The sequence below is a fragment of the Notothenia rossii genome, assembly GCF_949606895.1.
Source record: "Notothenia rossii genome assembly, chromosome: 3".
Classification (NCBI taxonomy): Eukaryota; Metazoa; Chordata; class Actinopteri; order Perciformes; family Nototheniidae; genus Notothenia; species Notothenia rossii.
The window spans coordinates 9,223,938-9,251,752 of NC_136901.1; the positions used below are offsets into that span (position 1 = coordinate 9,223,938).

General features: G+C 42.6%; 1 protein-coding gene across 12 annotated transcripts in view; it reads right to left on the reverse strand.

The window, feature by feature from the left end:
* The window catches only part of dmd (dystrophin), a 179,903-nt gene that overhangs the window by 73,563 nt on the left and 78,525 nt on the right, over positions 1-27,815 (reverse strand). For 11 of the 12 annotated variants that reach the window (XM_079672703.1, XM_079672706.1, XM_079672702.1 and 8 more), the window contains 15 exons: positions 26,493-26,689; positions 21,147-21,275; positions 19,684-19,779; positions 19,140-19,238; positions 18,145-18,326; positions 17,153-17,303; positions 15,456-15,575; positions 13,070-13,171; positions 11,506-11,613; positions 11,228-11,407; positions 7,949-8,118; positions 5,240-5,363; positions 4,770-4,848; positions 3,679-3,791; positions 2,778-2,906 (listed from right to left, as the gene is read on the reverse strand). In XM_079672703.1, the coding sequence (XP_079528829.1) occupies positions 2,778-2,906; positions 3,679-3,791; positions 4,770-4,848; positions 5,240-5,363; positions 7,949-8,118; positions 11,228-11,407; positions 11,506-11,613; positions 13,070-13,171; positions 15,456-15,575; positions 17,153-17,303; positions 18,145-18,326; positions 19,140-19,238; positions 19,684-19,779; positions 21,147-21,275; positions 26,493-26,689 (1,979 nt within the window). The remainder of the gene's footprint in view (positions 1-2,777; positions 2,907-3,678; positions 3,792-4,769; positions 4,849-5,239; positions 5,364-7,948; positions 8,119-11,227; positions 11,408-11,505; positions 11,614-13,069; positions 13,172-15,455; positions 15,576-17,152; positions 17,304-18,144; positions 18,327-19,139; positions 19,239-19,683; positions 19,780-21,146; positions 21,276-26,492; positions 26,690-27,815) is intronic. The other variant, XM_079672694.1, reaches the window with a different exon arrangement.

Genomic DNA, 27,815 nt, shown 5'->3' on the forward strand with positions numbered 1-27,815 from the left:
ATTGTAAGATAGCAAAACTAAACAGAGTGCAGACAGACTACTGAAGCCTCCTCTCCACATGAACTTCAACCTCTCTGTGAAGGTCAGATTTAATGCAGTATGCTGCTTTGTTGCTTCTGTACTCTGTGCTCTTTCATTCCAGTAAAACTCCTCAGAAACCATTAGAAACCAATTGACAAAACTTTGAACTATGAAATATGTTAAACTTTGGTGAGCTTCAGCGGGGTAATGCCATATGAGCTCCCTCTCAAATACCCAGGGGTTAAATTGGGCTGGGGCTGTCCGGGGCTAAGCCCTGGCACATAGGACGATGCTCTGATGTCATCACCCTCACACATTTGTCATATGTTTACAAAAAAGGATAAAAGTCTTAACATATATGTTAAGACTTTTCTCGTTCTTAATATGGACTATATTTAGGGTCGATATGTGTTGACTTTACTTTAAAATAGCAGATCTCTGTGACCGGATATAGTTTGGCTTAGACCCCGGCCCCACAAGGACGCATACGGTAAAACGCATACGCAAGCGCAAAAAAGTCTTCCGTTCACACGCATTCGATTCATTAACTTGTCCGTTCACACTAGACCGCTGGAAATGCTGGAAACGCTGTAGTACATATGCCACGCCCGTAAGTGGCGCTGCTGCCGCCCGAAATACACCAAAAGCAGCGAAGAAGACCCCGGAGCATGGTTGCCATGGTTGCCCTTCTGTTTATTCTCCGCGGTGGACGGCGTGTTCTCCTGCTGTATATCTCTCAGGTAGTCCACAGCAGATCAAAAACACCCACCTCTCCGCCTCTTCCAAGGGACGAGGGGACCGTGCGGCAGAGTTTCCTTAAAAAAAAATGTTCCGCCGGTCAACATGTCCGTTAAAGTTGAAATCTTCCGTACAAAATTAGGAAAGTGCCGGTCAGAGGTCTTCTTTGTTATTAATTGAGCTTTAAAACAAATTGATAACGACTCTGTTCTCTGTATAATAATATAATAATATTTAATAAACGGTGCCTGCCTCTCTTTTCCTCCCCCTCTTCTGACAGCCCAGCAGCAGCAGGAGACGCGGGGAGAGGGAGGCGGGCTATTTCATCGTTATCAGAAAATGATCATTGGGCTTACACAAAGCCGTTGGACCCCCAGAGCGTTGCGTATGCCGGTCTACCCACCTTGGGACCCGTTACCGTAGTCGTTTAGTCCCCCCCCACAGAGCGGAGCAAGGCAACGAAACTTAAAATAATAAGCAGCATTTCACGGCGCGCTATGCATGGGGCCGCCTTGGGGGGTTTCCCGACATGTCGTTTCAGTAAATTAAAGGGTGTTTCATGTTGTCGTTGCTGTGGACCTTCTTAATACCTTGGAAAATGCAGTTTAATACTTTTTAATACTTTTTAATAGCCTTAATTTTCGCTAAATTGATTTATCAACTTTTAATAATTTTTAAGACCCCGCGGACATCCTGCCGTTTAATACCGGGGCTCGGTACCCATCCCTAATGAACACAGAAAGTTTTCATGTGTGAGTGTGTGTTCACCATGTGTGTGTGTGAAGTGGAAATGTGTGGGCGCACTTCTGAGGGAAAGCTTGTTTGTGTGAATTGGTCTGACACATTTTCCAAGAAAAATCGAACTCCAGCACTCCATGTCTTATTTTCTCCTTGCTTCTCCTGATCATTTCTTCCTTTTAATTCATTCTTAATCAATCTCCATTCTTATTGCTCTCGTATGTCTGTGGTATTTACTCCTCTCTATACCTTCTTTTGTGTCCTCTCGTTCACTTTAATTATGCCCCCCCTCTTCTTAGATCTCCTTTTAAAAGAATGTTCCCCAGAACAGCTTGACACCTCTCTTCTCCTGTTGTTTGGATGTTCTAAATGAACGTGCGTGCGTGTGTGTTTTCGCCAGTCAATACTCAAACACATAGGTTAAAAACAGGGCTTTTCAGATTCTGAACCTCCCCTGAAACTGCAAAAATAGTCCCCATTAAAAGTGTAATAAGAGTAGTGGATTTCTGAAAACTATCCTTGGATTGCTTTGATTCTGAAGAAAACGTAAAGCCTGGTCATTCCCAGGCAAGTTATTTGCAATCTGCGACATTGGTTCGTTTCTATATTAGTGTAGTTCAAAATGAGTCTAAAAGTATATATTTAATCGATTTTTTACACAAATTCGCCTCACGTCTCTCCCTCTGCATCCCCCCCCTCTAACAGTGGTCCCTTGGGGAGGCCTCACAGTTAGCTGGGAAATCGATACCACAGTCAATCCTCAAATCCGTACAAAGGTAGAGCCATGAGAACAATTAGCTTGGCCTAGCATAACAACTAGAAGCAAGGGAAAACAGCAAGCCCGCCTCACTCTGAAGTTTAAAAAAGTGTCCAGCACATTTACATTATGGTTCATTAATCTGCCATTTTTGAGGAGCCAGGCAAGCTTCAGCTAAGTTCTCAAAGTATTCACACGGATAACATATCAGATGGTTTTCCTCATAATCGTGGAAGAAAGATTCCAACAGCTTTTATTTCTGTTTCTTCTTGCACTATTTTCATCGTCTTATTTCTTAGGTATGTTTATATTGCATAGTTGGAGAATCCTATGAGCCTGTTGGAGGATTGTCATTGCCAATGTAGACAAACCAACCAAGTAAAGATAAGGTCTGAAGAAAAAATGAAAAAACTAAACAAACAAAAAAGGAAATTGTGTGTGATGTTTATCATTGTTTGCCAATTACAGATTATAGGAGTCATTTTGAAGTCATTTTGGGTTGAGACCACTTCCTTCCACTTACCCTGCACCGGTCCAGCTGTACTTTGAGAGGTTCTGGTTCAGAGGCTGGGGGCGCCTGCACTTTGAGCCAGCTCTCACTGGTGTCCACCGCCTGCTCACACTGCTCGAACAGGCTGTAGAAGGCCAGCACCTGCAGGACACACACACAGCAACATGTTAACTAAAAGAGAAATAAGCCTGGGGTAAACTCCCACACAACATCTGTTTTGCAGTAGAGCTGCATCATAAGTCAAAGTGACCAAACTCTTTCCGCACCTGCGATAATGTGAGAGTGAGTCACATCGCATTTAAATTCATGCTGTGTAGACTGCCTGGGTAGCAATTGTGTTTTCTAAATTATATGCATAGTAAATCTTTGCTATTCATTGCCCATGGACAACTTCAGAGGAAATACTGTGGGCACCATATGCTTCAAATAGAGAAAGAAAAATATGGCTATATAGTGACACTTGTTGGTGCGTCCTGTCTACAATTTGAGAAAAAGCTGACAAATAACTGTTCACAGTATAATGTTGTATTCATTCAAGCAGAAGGAATTAAGAAACCAGTGTTTTGAAGATAATATGAATTGCAAATGGTATTTTAAAACTATTTCTCAACTATTTTTCACATAAATATGAACACATATGATGATGTAAGCGAGATCAAGATAATATAGCTTTAAAAAAATCCTTAATTGGATTATCATTGTAGTACCTGCACGCTTTAAAGAACTTGAGTGCAGATTCTCCTCACTTTCTGAAGTTGATTGAAACAAAGTGCTACAAGTGCGTGATGGCATGTGAGTGGACATGACGTGTGTGTGTGTGTGTGTGTGTGTGTGTGTGTGTGTGTGTGTGTGTGTGTGTGTGTGTGTGTGTGTGTGTGTGTGTGTTTGTGTGTGTGTGTGTGTGTGTGTGTACCTTTGTCTGGTAAGCCAGCCATGCCAGCTTGTCTGCCAACAGGGTACAGAACCCCACCCAGCGCTGGTTCAGCTGCTCCGCTGCCTGGGCAATGTCATCAGCACGCATTCCCTCTGGAGGGGGAAGGGGGACAAAGAAAAAGGGGGCTTTCACACACATACTCAGTGATACATGCTTCACAGTTCACATGGTTATGATTGGTGTCTCTGTAGGGGACAGATATGAACACACACTCTCCTGGTGAATGTCATCTGTAGGAGAGGTGAGGCGAGCCATCAATATTCTGCTCACAAAGTCTGTTTTATGCCCCCTGAACACCGGGACTCACACTCTCTCATGGTGCATTCACACTCACTGGTAACATTTGTGTGATTTAAATGGCCAATTTCAGTGTAAAAGTCCAATGCCCGGCAAAATGAAAACCTCCAAGAGGTTGCAGGAGGTGGGAAATCAATGCTAAAGTTGTACAAAGATGGATTCACACTCCGGCCTCTCAAAGGGCAGACTGAGGCCCATCAGCTGGATGATAATTGGCAGCATCCTGGCTCGCAGGTCTCCAGATTGCTGGTCCTTCCAGTAATCCTACCTATATTAGCTTCCATTTACATGTTCAATGTTTGTGGATGCTGGACACACACACACACACACACACACACACACACACAGACACACACACACACACACACACACACACACACACACACACACACACACACACACACACACACACACACACACACACACACACACACACACACACACACACACACACACACACACACACACACACACACACACACACACACACACACACACACACACGTAAGTTGAGCGCTGTCCAGTGTTTACCGCAGTGAAAGTGAAAAGTATAAATGGAGTGTTTCTGCTTTCAGAAGCCCCAACAATAACACAAGGACAGAGGAGAGGACACGAAGAGAAGCATCCCTCTCTTTCTGTCTCTTCCTCTCTCTATCAGCGTTTCTATGGCGACAAGGGGAGAGGGTGGGACAGGTGGAGGCGTTGCCATGGGGACAGACAGGGCGTGTGTGTGTGCATGCATGGGAATGAGTGTGTGTGAGTGGGAGAGTTACCCTGCTCGACCAGGGTCTGCGCCGTGCGCGTGGCTTCCTGAAGCTTCCGGAACTTCTCCGGCCGCTCTCGCTCAATCGCCTGTTGCAAAGAGAGATAGGAAGTTAAAGGACAGGAGACAGACACGGAGAGGCAGCAAGATAAAAAGTACCAGGTACCAGGAGAATTATTATTGAATACACAGAAGAAGAAAATCAATGTCCAATTCAACAGGCTATTTCTTCCAAAGAGTGAGAGCTCCTGCAGCATCGACCTCTGACCTCATTCTGCTCTGACATTTAGGACAACCTCAGCATTTCATGGGCCAACAACGGATATGTGTAGGTTTTTACTGCATTTTAGTGGCAAGATAACAATATTGCAAACGAAACTTAAAGGGATAGTTAAGAAAAAGATTTTATGTTCAGATATAGATGAGAAGAACAATAACACTGTCTGTGTGCTAAATATGAAGGTAGTGGCGTGTATTCACCAGCACTTTGTCGTACAGCTCCTGGATGCTGCCGTCTTTGCGTGACACGGAGCACTCGGGGCTCTGCAGGATGGCCTCTCCTCGGGTCATGTAGCTGTGCAACTCTGTGAAGTCCACGTCAAACCTGAGGACACATGGACGCATGGACTCGGCATTATTACTTCCAGTGATGTTATTGTTTAGCCCAATATGTAGCTATGGCTGAAGTTTTCTCCTTAAAAATGTCGGTGACAATTTTCTTCCAGTTTGTTTTTTTCTTGGTCATTTAGTAAATATGTCTTTAACACGTATTTACATCAAGAAGAACAAATATTGAATAAATGAGCAAGTAGTTTCAGTTTGTGTTTTGTGCCCTTTACATTCAAGTTAATGAAACCAACAAACAACAAAACATAAAAATATATAAAGCCCCAACCATCTACCAGATTAATAGTTGACATAATTTAGAAGTGAAGACTACAAATACAAATAAATAAAAAAATATATACAGGTGCATCTCAATAAATTAGAATATCATGGAAAAGTGAATTTATTTCATTAATTCAATTTAAAAAGTGAAACTCATGTATTATATGGATTCATTACACACAAAGAGAAATATTTAAAGGCTTTTCAAGGCTTTTAATCTTGATGATTACGGCTTACAGCTAATGAAAACCCCAAAATGAGTACCTCAGAAAATTAGAATATTGTGAAAAAGTTCAATATTGTAGACTCCCGGTGTCACACTCTTATCAGCTAACGAACTCAAACCACCTGCGAAGGTTTCCTGAGCCTTTAAATGGTCTCTCAGTCTGGTTCAGTGGGCTTCACTATCATGGGGAAGACTGCTGACTTGACAGTTGTCCAGAAGACAGTCATTGACACCCTCCACAAGGAGGGTAAGCCTCAAAAGGTCATTGCTAAAGAAGCTGGCTGTTCACAGAGTGCTGTATCCAAGCATATCCATAAAAGGTTGAGTGGAAGGAAAAAGCGTGGTAGGAAAAGGTGCACAAGCAACAGTGATAACCGCAGCCTTGAGAGGATTGTCAAGCGAAGGCCATTACATAATGTGGGGCAGCTTCGGAAGGAGTGGAGTGAGGCTGGAGTCAGTGCATCAAGGGCCACCACGCACAGACGTGTCCAGGACATAGGCTACAACTGTCGCGCTCCTCGTGTCAAGCCACTCCTGAACCAGAGACAACGTCAGAAGCGTCTTACCTGGGCTAAGGAGAAAAAGACATGGTCTATTGCTCAGTGGTCCAAAGTCCTCTTTTCAGATGAAATAAACATTTTGCATTTCATTTTGAAATCAAGGTCCCAGAGTCTGGAGGAAGAGTGGAGATGCACACAATCCAAGTTGCTTGAAGTCCATTGTGAAGTCTCCATAGTCAGTGATGATTTGGGGAGCCATGTCATCTGCTGGTGTTGGTCCTCTGTGTTCTCTCAAGTCCAAAGTCAACGCAGCCGTCTACCAAGACATTTTAGAGCACTTCATGCTTCCTTCTTCTGACAAGCTTTATGGAGATGCTGATTTCATTTTCCAGCAGGACTTGGCACCTGCCCACACTGCCAAAAGTACTAAGACCTGGTTTAGTGACCATGGAATTACTGCGCTTGATTGGCCAGCAAACTGGCCTGACCTGAACCCTGTAGAGAATCTATGGGGTATTGTCAAGAGGAAGATGAGAGACACGAGACCCAACAATGCAGACGAGCTGAAGGCCGCTATCAAAGCAACCTGGGCTTCCATCACACCTCAGCAGAGCCACAGGCTGATCGCCTCCATGCCACGCCGCATTGACACAGTCATTCATGCAAAAGGAGGCCCAACCAACATTTCTGTATTAAAAATCTTTTTTTTGTATTGGTCTTATGTAATATTCTAATTTTCTGAGATACTGATTTTGGGGTTTTCATTAGCTGTAAGGCGTAATCATCAAGATTAAAATAAATAAAGCCTTGAAATATTTCTCTTTGTGTGTAATGAATCCATATAATATATGAGTTTCACTTTTTCAATTGAATTAATGAAATAAATTAACTTTTCCACGATATTCTAATTTATTGAGATGCACCTGTATATGTAATTATACACTCAACACTTTTGGTATAATAATCATAATTATTATATGAACAATATTGAAAAACAATAATAGACACATTTAAACAAACATAATACAAACAGTATGATATTGTTTGATTGAAAAGGGAATTGTATTCTAATGTGGGTACTTGACATTTCCTAGAACACATCATTTTAAAGTCATCTATGTAATCACTTTAAAATAGCATAACAGCAGTGGTGGAGAAGTATTCACCTCCTTCACTTCGGAGAGTACTGTGGGTACTTAATTGTAACCCTGGTGACATCACTAGGACATCATCAGGTTTCTTAATGTTGTTCAGAATACGTTTAAAGTTGCTGTATTAAAGCACAGTACTTAGTTAATGTACTCTCCACCACTGCATTCCTCCTCTAAGGTCTCTGTACTGTCTACATGTGGTAAGAGGATTTTCATCTCCTACTTTACTGCTATCAAAGGTTTATTTAAATTGTATCACTATCACATATCATCATTATCAGTTTGTGCAGTATTGCATCACCTACCTGCTGAGATAAGACAGCAGAAAGGGGTGCATGAAACTGAACATTTACCACAAGTTAGGAAAGAAGCTTTATATGGTGTGGTACTGATAATAATAATAATTCAAAGATGACCTCCTCACCTTTTCCTCAGTTCAGAATCCACCACAACTTGTCTCTTCTTCTGTGGTGGCGGTGACTCACGGGTCTGGCGCACAGCTGAAATCTTCTCCCTTGTTGTCACCTTGGTAACGGTCGTGGCGACAGAGTGGGTCAGCTCCGACTGCTGGACCACGCTGACAACAGTCGACAGCTGCGCACAAAATAATTTAAAAAATAAACCTTTAGACACAGCGACAGGTACAATATCCAGGGTTCATGCACTTTTTCACCAATGATTTTCAATGACTTCTCCCTGACCTTTACCTAATTTTCCATGACCAAAATAATTACTCTTTCTCAGCGGTACCACTGAAAATTGTTAATTTGAACATGGAACAGGAAAATAAGGTCTGCATATGAAACATGTTGACCTATCTAAAACAAATCAAATAGTAGGCTTACTAGCTTCTGGCTAAAGCAACTGTAGACTAGAGCAGTGGTTCCCAACCTTTTTTCCCAAGAGCCCCCCCAAATGACTCCTGTTGGAAGTTGCGCCCCCCCCACACATAAGGGGGGGGCGCAACAGCGGTAATTAAAGTGTAAAAGTCTGTAAAAATGCTACAACTACTGTCACAAACTGGATGAATGTGAAGGAGGATGAAAGCGTAATTAAGGAGCACTATCGGAGTGACTTTGATGGTTATTGGACTCAGGATTAATTCATTTGGATTCCCGCTGTATGAAGAAATTAAAGGACGGCGCAAGTAGAAACAATTCACAAAGGGATTAAATTGTTTAAAACACATGCTCAAAGTAAGCCGGATTTTGCCGATGTGTTTATTTGGATTCAAAAGTTGTAAATAATCTACAAAATGGAGGAGACCGATCTGATCGGAGCAACTGTGACAAATAATCCAACTGAAACCGGCATGGACAATGACTATGTTTTAAAAATGCGCTTATCCAGAAAAGCCCGGTTTGGACACTTTACGGGCAGAACAAACATTTCTATTAAAGAACGAATTATACATTTCTGTCTTTTTATGCCTATAATAGCTACTAACTTCACAAAAAAAAAAGTAAAAAAAAAAAAAAAAGTCTAAATATGATATTTGGCCTCAAATCACCTGAGGCCTGGCGCCCCCCCTGCGATCTTTGGCGGCCCCCCAAGGGGGGCACGCCCCCCAGGTTGGGAACCACTGGACTAGAGGGCGTGATTGTAAACATCTCTCAGCAGCAAAATACCTCGACAGTTAAATGCCATTCTACGTTTCATTACTATACGATACAGGGTTTATTATCATTATTCATAAGTTCATAAACTCAAGTACTATACTTGGGTACAATTTTGAGATACTTGTACTTTACTTAAGTATTTCAATGTTTTGCTACTTTGTACTTCTACTCCTCTACAGTTCAGAGGTACATGGTATTGAATATCTTAAGTTACTTCACAGTTCTGGATGAATGATGGTAAATATAATCAAGTGTTAAATCAGACTTTAGTTCCACCTGGAGTAAATCCACCAGCTACCCTGCAGTATACAAAGTCATTACAACTAGCTGCACCTTTACCAGCTTTGAGAACACTTTCATGATCAATCATTATAAAACATATCATATCTATTATTCTGAAATGGACCAATCTGCACAATGACTACTTTTACTGTCTCTACTTTAACTAAATGTTATGTAGCTGCTGAAGTTAGACCAGAGTTCAGCCGACAGACAGGAAGACTCGAGCACACAGCTCGCGCTTCATTATAATATATTAAAATATAACACCATGCGTCATGATGGCACATAACAGCTCGCGGCCGCAGATTACTCCGGGTCCCAGACCCCCCATACCCCAAAAATATTTGTATTGCAGATCTACACGAATCACACAAACTACCTATTTTGGATTCAAAACGGCACATTTCCATGACTTTTCCAGGTTTTTAATGACCGTACGAACCCTGAATATCAGTTCACAAAGATCTGTCCAAACTAAACACATCCCAAAACCCCATTTAACACACACACACACACACACACACACACACACACACACACACACACACACACACACACACACACACACACACACACACACACACACACACACACACACACACACACACACACACACACACACACACACACACACACACACACACACACACACACACACACACACACACACACACACACACACACACACACACACACACACACACACACACACACACACCTCAACAGCTACAGTTGTGTGTGTTTGTATGGATGTGTGTGTGTGTGAGTGTATTTAGACAGCTGCAAGAGGGTTACTGTAAGTAGCGACTTGGGAGTTGTGTGCCAGATTGTAACTGCACAAACAGATGAGAGAGAAATCAGACAAATCGTGTGTGTGTGTGTGTGTGTGTGTGTGTGTGTGTGTGTGTGTGTGTGTGTGTGTGTGTGTGTGTGTGTGTGTGTGTGTGTGTGTGTGTGTGTGTGTGTGTGTGTGTGTGTGTGTGTGTGTGTGTGTGTGTGTGTGTGTGTGTGTGTGTGTGTGTGTGTGTGTGTGTGTGTGTGTGTGTGTGTTTTGTTCAAGCGGGGAAGAGTCTGATGACAGTTAAGCATCGGGTGCAACTCCTAGGATAGCCTTGTCACCATGGAAACGTGCATGTGCGCAGCGAAGTGGTTAGAGACGGCGCGTAGAGGTCAGTCTGCTAATTATCAGACTAATTATAATGGATAAGTAATTGAGAAGGAGACGAAGACTAAGGAATAAAGGGATGGTGAAAGAGCCACTTCAGCACATATCACATGTTATAGGAGTTATCATATTATTCAAGTGTAGGCAGAATAATAAATGCAGCATCTTTATCAGCAATTCACACGACAGAAGCACTTTGTCTTTATCCTTTCACTGTCAGAGAGCATGTCAGTTTTAAAGCACGGAGACTGAGAGGAGTGAAGAGCGATTATGAGGAGTGATAATTGTATGGCAGTGCTGTTTGATCCCTCCTCCCTGGGTCTGCTCAGGAAAGCGAAGGCAGGTACGAAATGATTACACACAAGTGTCAGTCCTAATTTGGGCCTACCCTCCTCAGTATGCTCCCCTGGCGTGTGATATAAACCTCTCTAGATGTTCAGTGACCCCTCTCCTCCAGTCCCTTCACTCCTCTCTTTCCCTAAGGCCAAACACCTGCAGCTAGCCGCGCTCTGTTCCCTCACAGCAGTGTTTCTTTCTTTCAGCTATGAAATCATGACATTCGGCTGTATAGGACACGTTTGCAATGTTGTCATCCGAACATAAAATCTGCTCTATAGATGCTCTGATGGGAGTGTACCTGGGAGCTGCTCATCTCCAGACTCTGGATCAGGCGGTCCCAGCGCTGGGCGAAGCTGTCCAGTCGGGCCTCCAGTTTGCTGGCCACCTCCTTGTTCTTGACGCTGGACAGCAGATCCTGACTCATGGAGCACAGCTTGTCCATGGTGGGGCGCTTCACCTCCAGTTCTGCCTTCACCGTCTGGTGGGACATACACAAACACAGGGTGGGGTTTAAGCGTCCCTGGTGTTTGTACAGCTACGTGAAAGTGTTAGTGGCTTTGGTACAGGGAGACTCACAGCGAGGCGGCGGATGCAGGCAGTCATCTCCGCCTGGTCCTTCAGGTTGGTGGTCTTGATAGAGCGAACATGCTCCTCCTTCTGAGTCAGCCAGGAGTCAAACAGAGACTGAGAGGAGAGGAGAGGAAGAAGGAGAGGACAAAAGATGAAATGTGTATTTGATTCCTGTATAAGTAGAGCTGTTATCAAAGCAGTACATTTAAGCACAAATAAATCCAGCAACCACAAATAATGCCTATGACCCGACGGGCAGCAAAGCAAATCCAGTTTTGTGTTTAATTAAAGCTGATCAGCTTATCTTGTATAATCCAATGTTTTTATTTTAGCTCCCTCCATTATTAATGGAATATGAGCAAGTCGGATATAGAGACACTTTCAATTTCCTTCACAACGTATGCTGTGGCTAAAAATATAAAAAGGCAAATAAAGCAGAGAGAAAATATGATGACGTGAAAGTAATCAAAAACAGCGGCTAATTCATAATTCTTATCAAAGGACAGGATGGAAGTTTTAATTTGGTTCTGACACGCATGTGTAAGGATCTGCATGAGTAAAATACTTGTTATTGCAGTGTGAAAGCGATGTAACTGGGTCAGCCTCATGTGGCTTGCATTGTGATCACATCGATGATGGTTTAAAAGTAATCAATACAGTATAACAACATTCTCCACCAGCAAGTTGCGAGATCAACTCACTGCCCTTTCCTGCAAGCTTAAGCAAATCAAATATTAGCAGCAGCAGCTATAATGAATGAAGCCTCCAAGGCCCCGATGATTATTTGCATATTTACATTTGCTCACAATTCATGCAGAACTCATATCAAAAGAACTATTAAGCTTGTGAAAAGCAAGTGTCAATGAAGTTCAAGAGGGCTGACCCCATGGTATTGATGTCCAATTCAAATGCAAAATATGCCAAAGATAACAAATGGCGTATCACAAATCCACGGTGGTTTGTCAAATCGTCTGAAAACTAACTTCATCTTCAAAAAGCTTTGTTTTGTGTTTTAAGATCGAATCTGAAGTAAATTCCCAAACTTTTTGAGACTATCCGTCCCTTGGGGGCGGGAGTGGTTCAGTCTGTAGGGGATTGGGCTTTGGACCGAAGGGTTGCCGGTTCACGTCCCGATAGGACCAAAAAATACGTAGTGTGGACTGGTACTGGAGAGGGGCCAGTTCACCTCCTGGGCCACTGCCGAAGTGCCCTTTAGCAAGGCACCCAACTGCTCACTGCTGCCGGCTAGACTGGCTGCCTCCGCTCTGACCTCTCAACTGCATGTGCATGTGTGCATATAACTGTGTGTGTATTTGTATATGTATGTGCATGTTGTAAAAAGTGTGTACTGTATGACCTGTATAAAACACGTGTGTGTATACGACAGAGTGGAAACTGAATTTCGAATAATAAAATAAAGGTCCATCTTCTTCTTCTGAATATGAAGTCTGTTTTAGCTTAATATTTCTCATAAAGACTGCCAAATATGGAAGTAGGCCAATCTGGAGGATCTAACCTCATTATACATGCAGAAAACTCTGCTGTGATATTTCCTCACACACACTCATACCTGTTCATTAGTGAAGTGCTGCCATTTCAGTAGAATCTCCTGAAGCAGGATCCAGCGTTCTTCTGTCCATCTGCAAATGGAGGCCCAGCGGTCACCTAGCACCTACACACACACACACACACACACACACACACACACACACACACACACACACACACGATCATCAATGGAGTGTCACATTAGTACACAAAATCATTTGGAGATATTTCCCCCGAGGGACTGAAGCATTCCCATCATGTTGCCTCGGAGGCTGATGGATCCACATCTTCACTTGCCAGTTCCATTTTAAGCTGCCAAACATGCAGCTCCATTCTCTTCTTCCTCGCAGCTGATCATGATTGTTGAAGGGCATGAAATACACTGACGACGAAGACAACATATATTTGTTTTCTTATTGTATACAAGTGTATGGCGTCCAGTGGCAGAACAAAGAAAGTATAATGAGGATCTGGAATAGTGCGGCAGGATTTGGATACATAACGATTTGTGATTATTTTGAGTGATATTGCAATTGCGATATGATTCATGATATTAGAGGGAATTATCATTTTTGAAACATGATTCCCATTAGATCACTTTCATTGTATTTGAACCTGCGCTGCTGCACTAAAATGGAATGGTTTAATCAAACAGGACTGAATATTTAATGCTTATCTACTCATTCAAACACACACAGAACAATGGCTGAGGAGTTGCTATGCGAAATGTGAGGATTAGTATCTTGAAAGAGACAGGGATTGAACCCTCCAACCCACTGACACACACACCAACACACAGAGAGTCGGAGAGATGTACAACTTTATTTTTCCTGACTCCATTGTATCAGCATATTGGCAGCTGGCTATTAGCTGAGTAAAATGGGAGAGACACTCTTCCGTTCCATTTAACTCTCACAGACGAAAGCCACAGTGTGACCACTGAACAGAGTCATCAGAGTGACAGAGAGGAGGCGAGGCGGAGAGAGAGAGGGGAGGAAATAAAAAAACAATGAGATGCAGAAAAGTGTAAGACAAGCGCGGGGTGCAGACAGAGAGAGGCTCAGCAGGTTAATCTTAAGATGAATGGCCTGTAATTAATCAAGTGACAGTTCAACGGCGGGGAGAGAGCAGGGAAGGCACCTTCCATTTGCATTTTTACATTCCGACACACGCTGTTCCCCCTCAGCTATTTCACGCTCTTATCTTGTACTTAGGAATAAACCGCACTGCAGGAAATAGACACTTTAGAAAGTCCAACTCAGAGTTGCATTAGGTTTCTCATAATAATGTTAAGTTTGATTATACTTTGCAAACTGCACAACGAGCAAACTGTGTGCTGCATTTTGGGGATTTGTTCCTCTACTAGTGACTTCTTCCTCTAACCACCTTCCTCAAAGATAACACATTGAACTTCCCGGGACTAACCCACCATGACGTCTCCTTTTCTCCCCGCATTCACTTCCTATTTTCCAGTGTTGCAGCCCTACATCACAGTTTAAAACGACCCCATATTTGTTATACAGGATGCCATTTGACATCGCTGTCAAAGAGCCCTAAGACAGAGGAGGCTAATGACTCTCCATCCATCTGTGCTTACGTAACGTCCCATAACTACATTATTAAAAAAGCACCCGAGCCTCATTTCTTAAAAAGAACTACATGTAAACCATCAAGCCTTACAGCAGCTTACACAACCAGCTCTACTTCAAACTTACAAAACTAAACTCTTAGTTCAACAGTTTTTACTGAGCCAAGACCATAAAGGACCTTTTCTGTCACACACGAGGTCAGAGGTCGCAGCACTGCAGCATTTCATGAAGAGCTTCAGATGTTGCTCTACTGCCAATCAGCACCTACATCCTTTGGCCTAGACAGTAACAATGTCGGAGTGCTTCATCGCAAAGTGCTTAGAAGGCAGTGGAAATCAGCGGCTGCAGCTTTAATAGATGTTAAGCTTTATTTTTGCAGGGAACAGGAGTTAACGAGGGGAACGAAGGCCCATGCATCAGGCGCTAAGAGAAACTAGCCACGCAAACAGGCAGCAGAGTCTGGCTCCTGGCTGGAGTCTGACTGATGATAACTTATGGAGTAAACAAAATCAGCAGAAAGCTGCAACGCGCTCACATAAAGCACATCTCGCCGGCAAGGTCTAATTACTGCGCTACAGCAAAGACAAAACTATCTCCTGTTCAATCTATTTCCCCCCAGAAACAACAACCGGCAAGTGCTGAGCCCGCTTCAATCGGGAGAGAGAGAGAGAGAGAAATATTTTATCAAATGAAATGGAATTAGCCCTAAGGTATTTGTTTTCCCACAAAGTCTCTCGACGCTGTGTGTGATCAGCAAAGTGTGTGCGATGTGAACACAGATGTTACTCTAGGAGACGATGTGTGTGTGTGTGTGGTTACCTGGAGTTTGCTCTCCAAAGCCGCCGTGGCGCTGTCTCCGCTGGTCTCGTCCACCACCACCACCATGTGGGTCAGAGAGTTCACCCTCACCTGCTCCAGCTCCAGGTCCTCCTGCAGCAGCTGCAACAGGAACACACACCATGTGAAAGAGGGTTAATGGCAGGAGAGCTGAACAATGTTGGTTTACTGCAAGATCGAAGAGACCACAGAGCAAGGATTCAATTGGATTACTCGAACACAGACACAGGCGAACAGAACAGTTGGAGTTCACTTTGGATATAAGGTTCTCTTTTTGGGGCAGATTTTTAAAACTGTTCCAAAAAAAACTTCTGGTCATTTTGGACATGTGAGAGTTTGACGTCAAACTTTTTAAATGTATCTCGTTTGAAGTCGTTTTTTTTTAGGAGTTTTAAAGTTTTATATTTTTGCACAGAATGTTCCAATCTACGCCTTAACTTCAGCTTTTTAAAATACGTTCACATTAACCGCATTCTAACTCCTTTCACTAATTTAAATTAGATGTTCAACTGAGCCCTCAAGACAAACGTCAATGCTTCAACCTAACCTATAATTTCTTCTCTCTGCACTTATTTAAATTGATGGTTTTACTTCTGAAAGGTTCACAGTTAAATCAACACTTCCATCAAATCCTGCCAATTTCATTTCTTTCAAATTAAATTGCCACTTTAACGTCTTGACATATTCTAATTGCATTTTCAGCATCACACACACAACATTTCTTTAAAAAAGCATTATTTGTTGTGTTTATTTTTATTCAAAGAGTAGATTTCTTATTATAATGAATTGATTGTTTAGTCAGGAACACTTCTGAAACTGTTGTGTTGTGTTCAGGAAGCTTCACATGCTGTAAACATTCAAGGCTTTCAGTAGGAGTCACCTTTCTATATTTTACATTATTCAACCTGTACACATATTGATACCAAAACCTTGCAACAAAATAGAGCAAATCCCAACAACAAATCTTTAAGTTGCATTTTTCATATTGTGTAAAGCCTCCACTGTTGGTAACAGGATTCCATTTCCAAATCTTCTCTGAGAGCTCCCATTTTCTCCAGATGATTCTGCACTCCCAGTCAGAATGAGATTCCAGCGTGCAGCGGGGGAATTGGTTACGAAAACAACATAAAAGAAGTAGGACACACACACACACACACACAAAATAAACAAAACCAGGGTCTGCTGATTTTAGTTTCTGTTGCAGACCTATGATTTCTAAGTGGATGTCGGGATGTCTGGTGTCGGTCCTCAGTCTTGGGGTAAAGTTGTAAAGCAGTTTTGTTTCAGAGCCCAATACCCCTATGTTTAAAAGTGGCAGAAAACAAAAGCATAACCTGAAATGCAGTTATGGTCGGCTTATTTGGTGCTTTGTAATGGTTGGAGATCTTTACGACTTCAAAAGCCACTTACTATTAAACACAATGCAATTAATGATTGCCATGGTTGAAAGGGATAATTCCATCTTGACCTTGGAAATAGCGGTCGGCAGAACAACAAAAGCTCCATGTAGTAACTTTCAGTCCCAGTCGTCACGGAAATAAAGATGCTTTAAGAACTGCCACTCTTCTTAAACATAATAAAAATCTGAAGTACGTGTGAATTCATTTCTACCAGCAGCAGTAAGATTTATTTTACATTTGGCATAATATGAGTAAAAGACCAGCAGAAGGAGGGCCCACCTTGTGCTCTTCCACTTGGTGCTTGACGTCCTCCAGGTCAGGACCCATCGGTTGGGTCCCCATCCTTTTAATCCGCGCCTCCGTCACATCCAGCCAGTCGGTGAGCTGCTGCAGCTGCTGGTGCTGCAGGCCCATCAGCACCTCGTGGAGTCTGGGGGTGAGAGACAGTTCAATGAGCTGTCAATCAAACGTTGATATGGTGGGCGTCAGTGCTCATCAGAAAGAGTCCAGCTCAAGAGGAGGCCACAAGGTCAGATAAAGGTGTGGTTAAAGACTCTGAGGCCTCAAGCAGCTGATTTAATTGGTGGACATGATAAGAGATACCTCTCCTGTTCTTATACTGACCCCCTGCTGTTTTGTCTAAGTGCTGTTTGGTAGTCCAGGCCATGTCCGCACGGCTTTGTGAATCAACAAGATTATCAAAGCAGATAGCTGAGCAGTTAATTAAATTTGGCTCGGTGTCAGTTATCATTGAATGCACCATAATTAGAAAGGCCTTTGTATCCAACAATGCCGGCTACTGTGGTCCTCTTCATTGTGTGAGAAGAGAAGAAACTTTATTCAAAGCAATAAATAAATCCTTTCAAACCATATGAATGTGTCTCTGAGTGGGTATCATTTTTCATTAGGCTTTGCATTCTTTCACACCCCTTAACACTTTCAATCTTTTTCAATGTCGTTGTTATGTATTCAAATATGCATTCTTTGGTACTTTCACTTGCTTATTTGACTTCACGTTAATGGATTGCTTTATATATGGTGGTTTTCTAGTCTTAGCAGCCACTCAAAGCACTTTAAAACCCAATTTAGAATATGAAAAGTATGTCTTTATTTGATGGTATTTAGCCATAAGCCCTAGGATTGTATAATTATAAACTGAGACACGATGACCAAAGTTCTTGCGGCACTGGGGATCCGCTCCAGCTGCAAAGGACCTGGGTTTGAATACAACCCGGCACTTGTTATGGTGTCATTCCTTCAAGTGTGTGTACCTGGTCTGTCTCTCCATGCTTGCCACTCTCAGGTGTTCCCACCGGGCGTTCAGGAGGTTCATCTGCTCCCTGACTTCCGAGTCCTCGTCTTCACTCAGGTTCCTCTCCCCCAGCAGGGCGGCGCCGGCCCGGAGGACCCGCCCCACGCTGCCTTGATGGGTGGTCAGCTCCACCATGTAGCCCTGGAGACAGAGAGGACATCCCACACTCACACCGGTTCCTCTCATTTTGCATAATTAGGAGCACTTCACGTCACTAATCCCACCGAATTACCCTCATTCACTTTAACTGCTTTCAAAATACATTTCACCCTCTCAACTCAGAGCTAACTCTATTTCCTCTGAGTACTTAACTCCTATATGATCCTCACACAGCAAAATGGTCAGGGTTAATTTAATTTTGAAAGTATAAGTGGTAAGCGAGTCGGCCAAGTCCACATCTATTAGAGTTAATTCAACACTCTCAGATAGCTTTAAAACAGCTGCAGCTCTGTAGGAGGAGACACATTAAATAAATTACAGATCAATCCAAAATCAGGAGATGTTTTACTCTGAGTGGAACAACCAGTATTTCTAGACTTGTTCTTCTTTTTCTCTGAGCATTTTTTTGTTTTTAGCCGACGACAGGGGCACATTACTGCTGCTCTGTTAACACTGTCAGAAACCATGATGTAAAATATTTAACATCTCATGCAACGAACATCTGGCTGTAGTATCATTCATGCGTGCACCCCGCCGAGCACATCTTTCTAGTATCAAACTGATGCTCTGTTAGGAAAAATAATCAATTCACATTTTACGGGAATAAAGACATGTACATTAACCGTTGGATATCACTCAATCCTTAACACCGCTCCTTTAAGAACACTAGATACCTTATTTGTAATGAGGTGCTTTTCTGCTAAGTGCAAAGTACTCTGAATTGTTGTTACCAGTTGAAAAAGCTGTTCTGATAGTATCACTAGTTACAGCAGACTGCACGGCTCTGGCTCTCACCTCGTGCGTGTGGAACTGCTCCTTCACCTCCTCCACATTGTTGGAGATGGGAGGCTGGCCCTGGAGCCCGTCTTCAGCCGACAGCAGCCAGGTCAACACCTTCAGATTCAAAATAACACAACACACTCGAAGTATAAGAGTGTGAGATATTCTGTTTGTCTACCAAGCTAAGTGGTTGCTATTGATGATGGAAACATTTGAATACATACAAAAAGAGCTCAGTAACGGCTGGTAACTGCAGTTGTTCTTAAACAAGAGGAAATAGCTAATTCTTTGAGAACCATTTTCAGCAGCAAGATGGCGAATGTGAGATTGACTTAAATTAAAACTGCAGTGTTTATCACGGTTATAAAGTTATACATCAGCCAGTGCAAAAGTGTTGCATTTAACGCTTTATGGACCAAAATAACTGAGCTCTGAGCCGATATATGAGGCTTTGATACACACAGTACTTTGGATCTGTTGACTATCAGGAATATAAAAGCATAAAACAGAAGAATACATGAAATATAAGATATGAAAAATGTCTTGATGACCACCATACCTCCTCCAGTGCGGCCTGGTAGCTCTCCAGGCTGGTGGAGCCTGGAGGCAGAGGACTGAGGCCCCGCTGCAGCTCCTCGTGACCCGGACTCAGGAACTAGAGAGGGGAGGGGCGGATGGGAGGTGACGAACAGAGATGGTTGTGGAGAGGGAAATAAGTGTTGGGTTTGGGGGTAAGATGGGAAAAAAGGGTTGAGAAGTAGAGGGAATGTTAGGAAAAAGGGTTCGGGGGGAAAACACGCAGTACAGAGAAGATGGAGAGAGATGAGACGAGGAGAGGCCTGTTAGTGTAAGCCATTACCGTCGCTGACAAGCAGTTCTGGCCTCGCTCCAACCTCAACAACTTGTCCTCTTTCTATCTCTCTTTCTGTCTTTGTGTGCTGATCTGGACACTAACAACTTTGTATCTGGGCTCCATGCTCCTCCTCTCCCTCTATTCTTCTCTCTGCTCCTGAACAGATACAAAAGGCTGATAACTGTCCAGCCTTCGTCACTTGTTTTGTATTGAGACTCAGAAATGACTGTACAGACTGTGAAGGAATCAAATGTTAAAATAAAATCTTGATATTCATGTCCCTGACCCTCTTAAACATGGTTTTCTTTCCTCACGTGTCCTCAAAAAGGTGTTTGACAGAGAAAACTAGACAATCGGTTTCTCTTATCTCAAATGTAAGCAACATTGTGGAGATAAGACGGGGGGTTTTTATGCCGTGTTCTGCTTTACATTCCACTTTAAAAAGAACAGCGGGTGTGCTTCAATAAAGCTTACTAGACAAATTGAGCCCCCTGCTGCTACAGTAAATATCTGACACAGTCTCTGAACACATCCCAGCGAATAATGAGCCCCATTTTGTGATAAGGCATGGGAACATTTGGAAATGTCATGTTGTGTTAATTTGTGTTGGTTTTCAAAGGGAGTGATATACAGAGGTGTTATAAGGTTTCCACTCTTCCCAGCTTGTAGCCTCATAGTCAATATCGATATTTTTATCTTATTATAAACAGGTAAAGTTTATGATTTTTAATATTGCTAGATTGGGGAAAAAAGGGTTGTTAAAAAAACCTATTAGTTAGAATTTCTTATATAATAAACACTAACATATCACACATCAATCGCAAAACATTTCAACCATGAATTATTGCCTAAGCATCAAATAGTCCAACTTAACAAGTCCCATGGTTTCATGCACATACTTAGATATTTGAAGTAAATTCACATTTTGACAGTGTTTAATCTTTTCAAACTAAGTCAAATTTAGACTAGGAATATTAGGAATAAGTGTTTTTACGTACTTTTATTTGGCAAAACCACCTTTAAAAATACAATTCCCTATATATATGTAAAACCATAGACTTGCTAAGATGGACATTTTTAGTGAATGACGCAGACAAACAGTGGCAGCCGGATCGTGCACAGACAGACAGACAGATGGACGTAGAGTGTTAGAGCTGCAGGACACGGACCTGATCAGTACAACGCCTCCTCTTTTGCTCGGGCGACTTGACATATGCAGCCTGGGTGTAGGCATAGCTTTTATAGCGAGGCTGAGAGGAGGGACTCTGCACTCGGCCCTGAGCCACACTCAATGTGATCTGAGAGAGAGATGGAGAGACAGAGCAGGAGGGAGGGAGAGTTGGCAAGAGAGACCAGAAAAGAGAGTCGAAAGAATGCAAAACATCGAGCGAAAAGGATCCGAAAGCCAAATTCAAATGAAGAGGAAGAGATGCAGCAGGCGGGAAAAAGGGACAAGGAGCGAGTGATGATGGGAAATGAGGATGAGGACAGATGAGAAAGAGCAGAAAACAGGAGAAAAAAGGAACATGAATACACATAACCTCCGTTTCCATCCAAATGTCAAGCTAATTTTACGTGAACTTTTGAATGTAAAAATTAAACGTGTTTTTCCATCAGCAGAGTTAGGGCTGCTCAATTAATCGTATTTTAATCGCAATAACGATTTTGGCTTGCAACGATTACGAAAACAACGTAATCGAAATAAAACGATTATTTTTTATTATTCTAATCTTTTTTTTTTTTTGGTTTTTCAGTTGAATTATACTTACAGTTCAGGGTAATCAACTGCTAAAAACATACTGTTCACTTTTTTTTTTTTCAATAAATTGATGTTTTCAAAGTAAATCGATAATCGTGATATCAATTATTGACCCAAATAATCGAGATTATGATGTTTGCCATAATCGAGCAGCCCTAAGCAGAGTGTCAAGAAACACATTTACAAGAAAAATGGGAAGTCTCCAAAACTGTTATTGGGTAGCAGTTATTACTCGCACTTCAGCAAACATTATGGATGTTGCGGTTTTAATGTTCTCTGGAGATGAAATACTGCACAGACTGTCTCTAGGGCTGATGTTAGCAAACGTCAGACATATTTAGCATTTGATATTATCTTGGAATTGCTACTTCCTGTTACAAAGCAGTTATCCTATTCTGCAAACACTTCCTGGATCTTATGATATTGTTTTAATATATATTCAAAGGCACCTAATCTTATGAAGCACATTGTTTTCTAACTAGAATCCTCAAAAGTGTCTTGGATGGAAACCCGGGTACCGTTTATGCTGACATGAGAGAGGGCAGAAGTAGACAGAGAGAGAACAGATGTGTTAATGCAGATGTGCACAATGACTGACAGACAGCAGCGCAAAGTCAAAGCAGATGTTGTGAGCAGCTCCTATTCAACAACCCAACCACACACACACACTCTCTTTCTGCCTGCTGATGTGTAGAAGTCATCAGTTTAACACTTGGTTTCCTCTCCAGGGAAAGAGATCACTGGCCTGTGTGGCTCTACACTCACTCTGCTCCATTTATCCCAAACGAGCAGCCGCTCTGAACGACTGCAGTCAGCAATTCACCACCATCTATCAGTCACTGGCTGGCAGCAACTGACTTTTAAGTTCTCATTAGGGGGGTACACTGAAATAAGCTCTTATTTTGAAGGGACAAATAACTCCTAATTGATGACGGATTCTCCCTCTTGATTGACATTTCCAAGCTTCCTTTCCTTTGACAGCCGGGTGATCTGCTGCATCGCTAAAACCGAGTCAACCGTTCCACCACAGACACCATAAAAGTGTAATCTCTAGCTGTCTCGGAGCTTTCTCCCCAGCTATCAATCTCTCCTTTCACCTCCATCCCCTGAATCTCCTTTTCTTCTTCTTCTCTTCTTCACCTGTCATCATCTATCTGTCTGTCTTCCTTTCTGTTTGGCCCCTCACTGTTTCCCCTTCACTCCATTTCAAGGTGGATTAGGTGTTTTTCTTTCTGTAAAGAGCAGACAGCCTGAGGCCACCCGGCCCTGGATCAAACGCTCCCTGGCAGGGCGTTTGTTTTCACCCGCTCCGAGCACCAGGCGGGCGGGGTTTAACTGCGCGGGGAAAAAGTCACAGAAAAAGCTGACTTTGTGTCGTTTCCAGCAAAAACTTTGGCTACTTTATTTCCTTACTTTCATTTCCATGAACTATCATCCCTGAGTCCCAGGTGGGGGTAGGATGGTGTTGATGTATGGAGGTGTTGACAGCACCGCTTTCATGATGACAGATGAGGGAGGAGGCCGATAATAGCCGCTGTCAGTAACTCTTTTCTTCCTGACTCCCTCTCTTGTTGTATTGCCATCCGACTTGCTCCTGCACTCCCTATTTGTCTGCTCCATCTCACTCTTCATTCCCCCCCTCCATCTTACTGTACATCTTTATACATCTCCCTACTTCCTCTTTGCCCTCTTATCTTTTCTTCTCAACATGCGCCAGTCTGCCTGGTTCCCAGAAGGGAAAGTACTTTCTCTCCACTCTGAGGAAAGGCTTGATGTGGCCATTAAACTAAGTGAGATAATGATATTAGCAGCCATTACTCCAGGAAGCTCGCTCCATCCTGCTGCGATTCGGCGCCACACTGACCTCTTCTTAACTCAGCTCTAAAAGGTCAGCGCCGGTGGATCTCATTTGTGGCTCTGTCAGGCTTTTACAGCACTTTCTTTCGGAGTCCCTGTCTCAATTTAGCAGTCAATTCTCACTCTGAAGCTCACAGATATAATCACTGTAAAAGTGAGATTTCTCTACTCCTCACTGAAAAGGTGACTACAACTCCCAGCATGCCTGGCCTAAGTTATCCAGGAAAAGAACATCTGCTTGCCTCCCTGCTCTGAGACTCGAACCTGATCATGTGATGGTGGATGGTGATTATATAGATACGGAATTATTTATATTAGGGCTGTCAGTCGATTCAAATATTTAATCGCGATTAATCGCATGATTGTCCATAGTTAATCGCGATTAATCGCAATTTTTTTTATCTGTTCTAAATGTACCTTAGAGGAATATTTTTCAAGTTTTTAATACTATTATCAACATATGAGTGGACAAATATGCTTTATGCAAATGTTTATTATCATTTGAACGATGACAAATATTCTCTTGAATATTAAACACAGCAACCTGAACATTACAAATATCTGCCTCAATTCAACCTGGAACCTCTCTCATACAATAATACAATACTGTGTGTGTGTGTGTGTGTGTGTGTGTGTGTGTGTGTGTGTGTGTGTGTGTGTGTGTGTGTGTGTGTGTGTGTGTGTGGGTGCGTGTGTGTGTGTGTGGGTGCGTGTGTGTGTGTGTGATGGATCGTTGTGCAACTCAAGGCATATGCTGCTCGAACGGGAGCCGCCTGGAAGCTGCAATCATGTTGATCCGTGCTGAGTGTGCTGACTTTTCATACAATGTCCCGCTGTCTGGCTGCCTGCATAAAGTCAAGTGCTCGGCGCAGTTGTCGGCGAAATGTCGGTCCTCTGTTTTCATTGAAACAACTCCTTATATCCGTTAGCCCAGCTAGCTAGCACCAGATGCTAACAACAATACACGTAAGGTCTCTCTCTCGCTCGCTCGGGCCACACATACACACACCCTCCCGGTCCTCCCAATGCAGTCGGTGCCTGCCGGTGAGCGTGGAAGTGTGGTCTGCCTCTGCCGCAAGCGGACGGCAGGAGCGGGGCTGTCAGCATCAGCTTGTAGATGGTATTTTAAACTTGATGCGCTCTGAAACTACGGGGCGGTCGAGGACAAAAAATACACATGCGTTAATCGCGTTAAAATAATTAGTGGCGTTAATTTTTTTTTGCGTTAACGCGTTAAATTGACAGCCCTAATTTATATATTCATTTATTGAATTGGGTAATTGTAACAGTAACTGCTTTGTGTGAGCAAGATTGATAGTTATTTAAATAAAGACATATTATGCTCGCTCATTTTCAGAGTCATATTGGTATGCTGTGCCCCTACTGTGACAGTGTGACATGCTTTAATGTTAAAAAGGTCCTATTTATAATAGGGCCTATCTAATTATTTTACTGAGGGGCTTTTCAGGTCAGAAAATGCAATCAAAGTATCACTATAAAGAGCTTATAATTGATTTAGCTTCATCAGCCTTCAGCAGCAAATAGATCAGAGCTTTTAAAAAATGCCATAGATTTTGGCAAATATAAAATCATATATCTTTTAAAATACGCCCACACAAAAATAAAAATGGTGTTTTCCATCAAAAACGTGGCAGAAAAGCTCAAAGGTTATTGTCTTGTGGCCTTTTTATTTTTTTGTGTGCTGGTATAATCACAGTATTTAATGTACATTTGCAACCTTTTCTCTTCTTAATCAAGATGAAAATGTTTGTGATTATCATGCTCCTCCACGCTCTCAGTGTGTGGTACCGCTGAGAAGTGAAGATGCCCTCCAACTGTTCATTATCCAATTTATCATTAAAAAGTAGAATGCAAACTAAGTATGCTTGTGAACCTGTGTGGCAGCTGATTAGCATCTTTATTTTATTCCACTGAACTTCAGGGAGAGAGGGAGTTTCAAACCTCCATCCAATGTTTTTATTTCACTGCTTTTGTGAAAATGAAGCGCTCCACAGTAATGCTGCTTTAAAATTCATTCTCGAAAATCACCAAATCTCAGCGGGTTTCTGTTTTTGATTAATTCTGTTCTCGGTGTCACCACTATATAACGATGGTTTAAAACAAATGCCATTTTTTAAAGACATTCTTATCCCTTTACTATCCCTCCAATAGTGCATTCCTGCTGGGAATTTCACAAGCCCACTTACTCATCCCGATAAAGGTTGGCATGATGATTGTGTTGATGCTTAGAAGGAGTTCAAACTAATTTCACAACAGGGTGAGATAATCCGGTTCTGGAGCTGATAATATGCGGTGTACAAACAACTGCAGTCATTTAGTGGTTTAATATGCAATACTATAGAGTGTACTTGAGTGTTATTACCTAGTGTGGGCGCTGACACAATAACAAAGCAATGAAATGTAAATGTGAAGCTCTCAAAGCAAGTGGCGCTGAGCACAGATGCAATGCATGCAGAGCAAAGGCTCATGGGAAATGAATCATGGCATCATCACAGCACAAAGATAGGGGTCATTGGAGTGAAGATGCCACTGTCACTAGTTCCCATGAAGAAAGGGATGGCACTTGAGTTAGGAAACAGGATGCCATGCTTCTTTAAAGGTGTCTAGGTCCCTTCCTTCCTTTCCTTTCCTAGGGGCTAAAGATGATTCTTTACCTAATGTGATTAAAAAGTATTGCATTGCTGATGAGCCTTGGCAGTGTCACGTGACCATTGTTAGTGTGTGTGTGTGTGTGTGTGTGTGTGTGTGTGTGTGTGTGTGTGTGTGTGTGTGTGTGTGTGTGTGTGTGTGTGTGTGTGTGTGTGTGTGTGTGTGTGTGTGTGTGTGTGTGTGTGTGTGTGTGTGTGTGTGTGTGTGTGTGTGTGTGTGTGTGTCTGACCTGCTGGGAGAAGCGCTGCTGGGTCTGGATCTGGTAGTGCTCCTCCGTCGTCATCCGGGCAGCGCCGGAGGCGGTCGCCCGCGGCAACGTCTCCACCTCCTTAATGGATTCCATGGAAATGATTTGGGGGAGCACCTGGAAGAGCGACGTCACATACATGAGGACACTCTTCTTGTCCGGGTGAGGCACGGCCACATCTGAAGAGCGGGGAGAAAGAGAAATAAAGTTATTTTAAAACTTAAGGATCAACTCTTAACTGCCTTTTTTAATGCCCCCCCGTGTTGTTTCTATGTTGACATTTGCTGTTTCTTTTAAGTCTTATGTGCTAGTCAAAAATATATGTTAGGGGTTTGTACACTTGGTCAGACGAAACACAAAATGCAAAGGTGTTTTCCGAAAAAAAGGGATATATTTTTTTTAAATTTTCTGACATATTTTTCTTGATAAAAAGTAGATTCATCAAGAAAAATAACTGGAAAAATTGTTGTTGCACTTGAGGAAGTCATTTCAATGAGGTTTAAAATGAATCTAAGTATGCAAAGGCAACTTAAAAGACACCAACAAGAGATTTCGCTCCGTGTCTTACAGCAAAATGAAGTCGGAGAAAGTTTTCCAACAGGTTGGAGGAGAGATTTAACAGAGTGAGGAATTCAGGAAAAGTACTCAGGAGTCTGTGGCCTGGCAGCTCGGCCCGGGGCAGAACTAACAGAGACGGATCAGAGCGCGGCCGGGACACAGCGGATAGATGAACACCATGAGGTAAAAAGAGAGGATGGGAGGAAGAGGGTGAACAAGGGAGCAGAAGGGGAAGAAAGGAAGGCAGAGCTAATGAACTCAAGAGTGGTGGGTTTTTCTAACAGAGCAAGTTCACGAGAATAATGAGAGCAGGAGAGGATGACGAAAAGAAACAAAGACATAGCGAAAGTAGAATAGCAAAGTAACGTCGTCTGGGCATAGATAAATATGTGCGTCAGAGGAGAGATAGATAAAGCTGGAGTCATATTTCTGGCGTTGGTATCCTGATTTATCAGCATCACAGGGAAATCTAAGGATGTTATTGTTCGTCTGAGGAAGACAAACAGCCCCGTAAATAATGCCACCATCTGCAAGTGTGTGTCTGAGTGTGTGTCTGAGTGTGTGTCTGATTGTGTGTCTGATTGTGTGCACATCCCTCACTTGTTTGGTCCAATCTGTTTCTCTATTCCATCATCTCCATTTTAATCATTTCGCCAAGAATCCATGTGTGCGCATACCTATGAGGCTCTGCAGATGTCTGTGTGTGTGTGTGTGTGTGTCTGTGTGTGTGTGTGTGTGTGTGTGTGT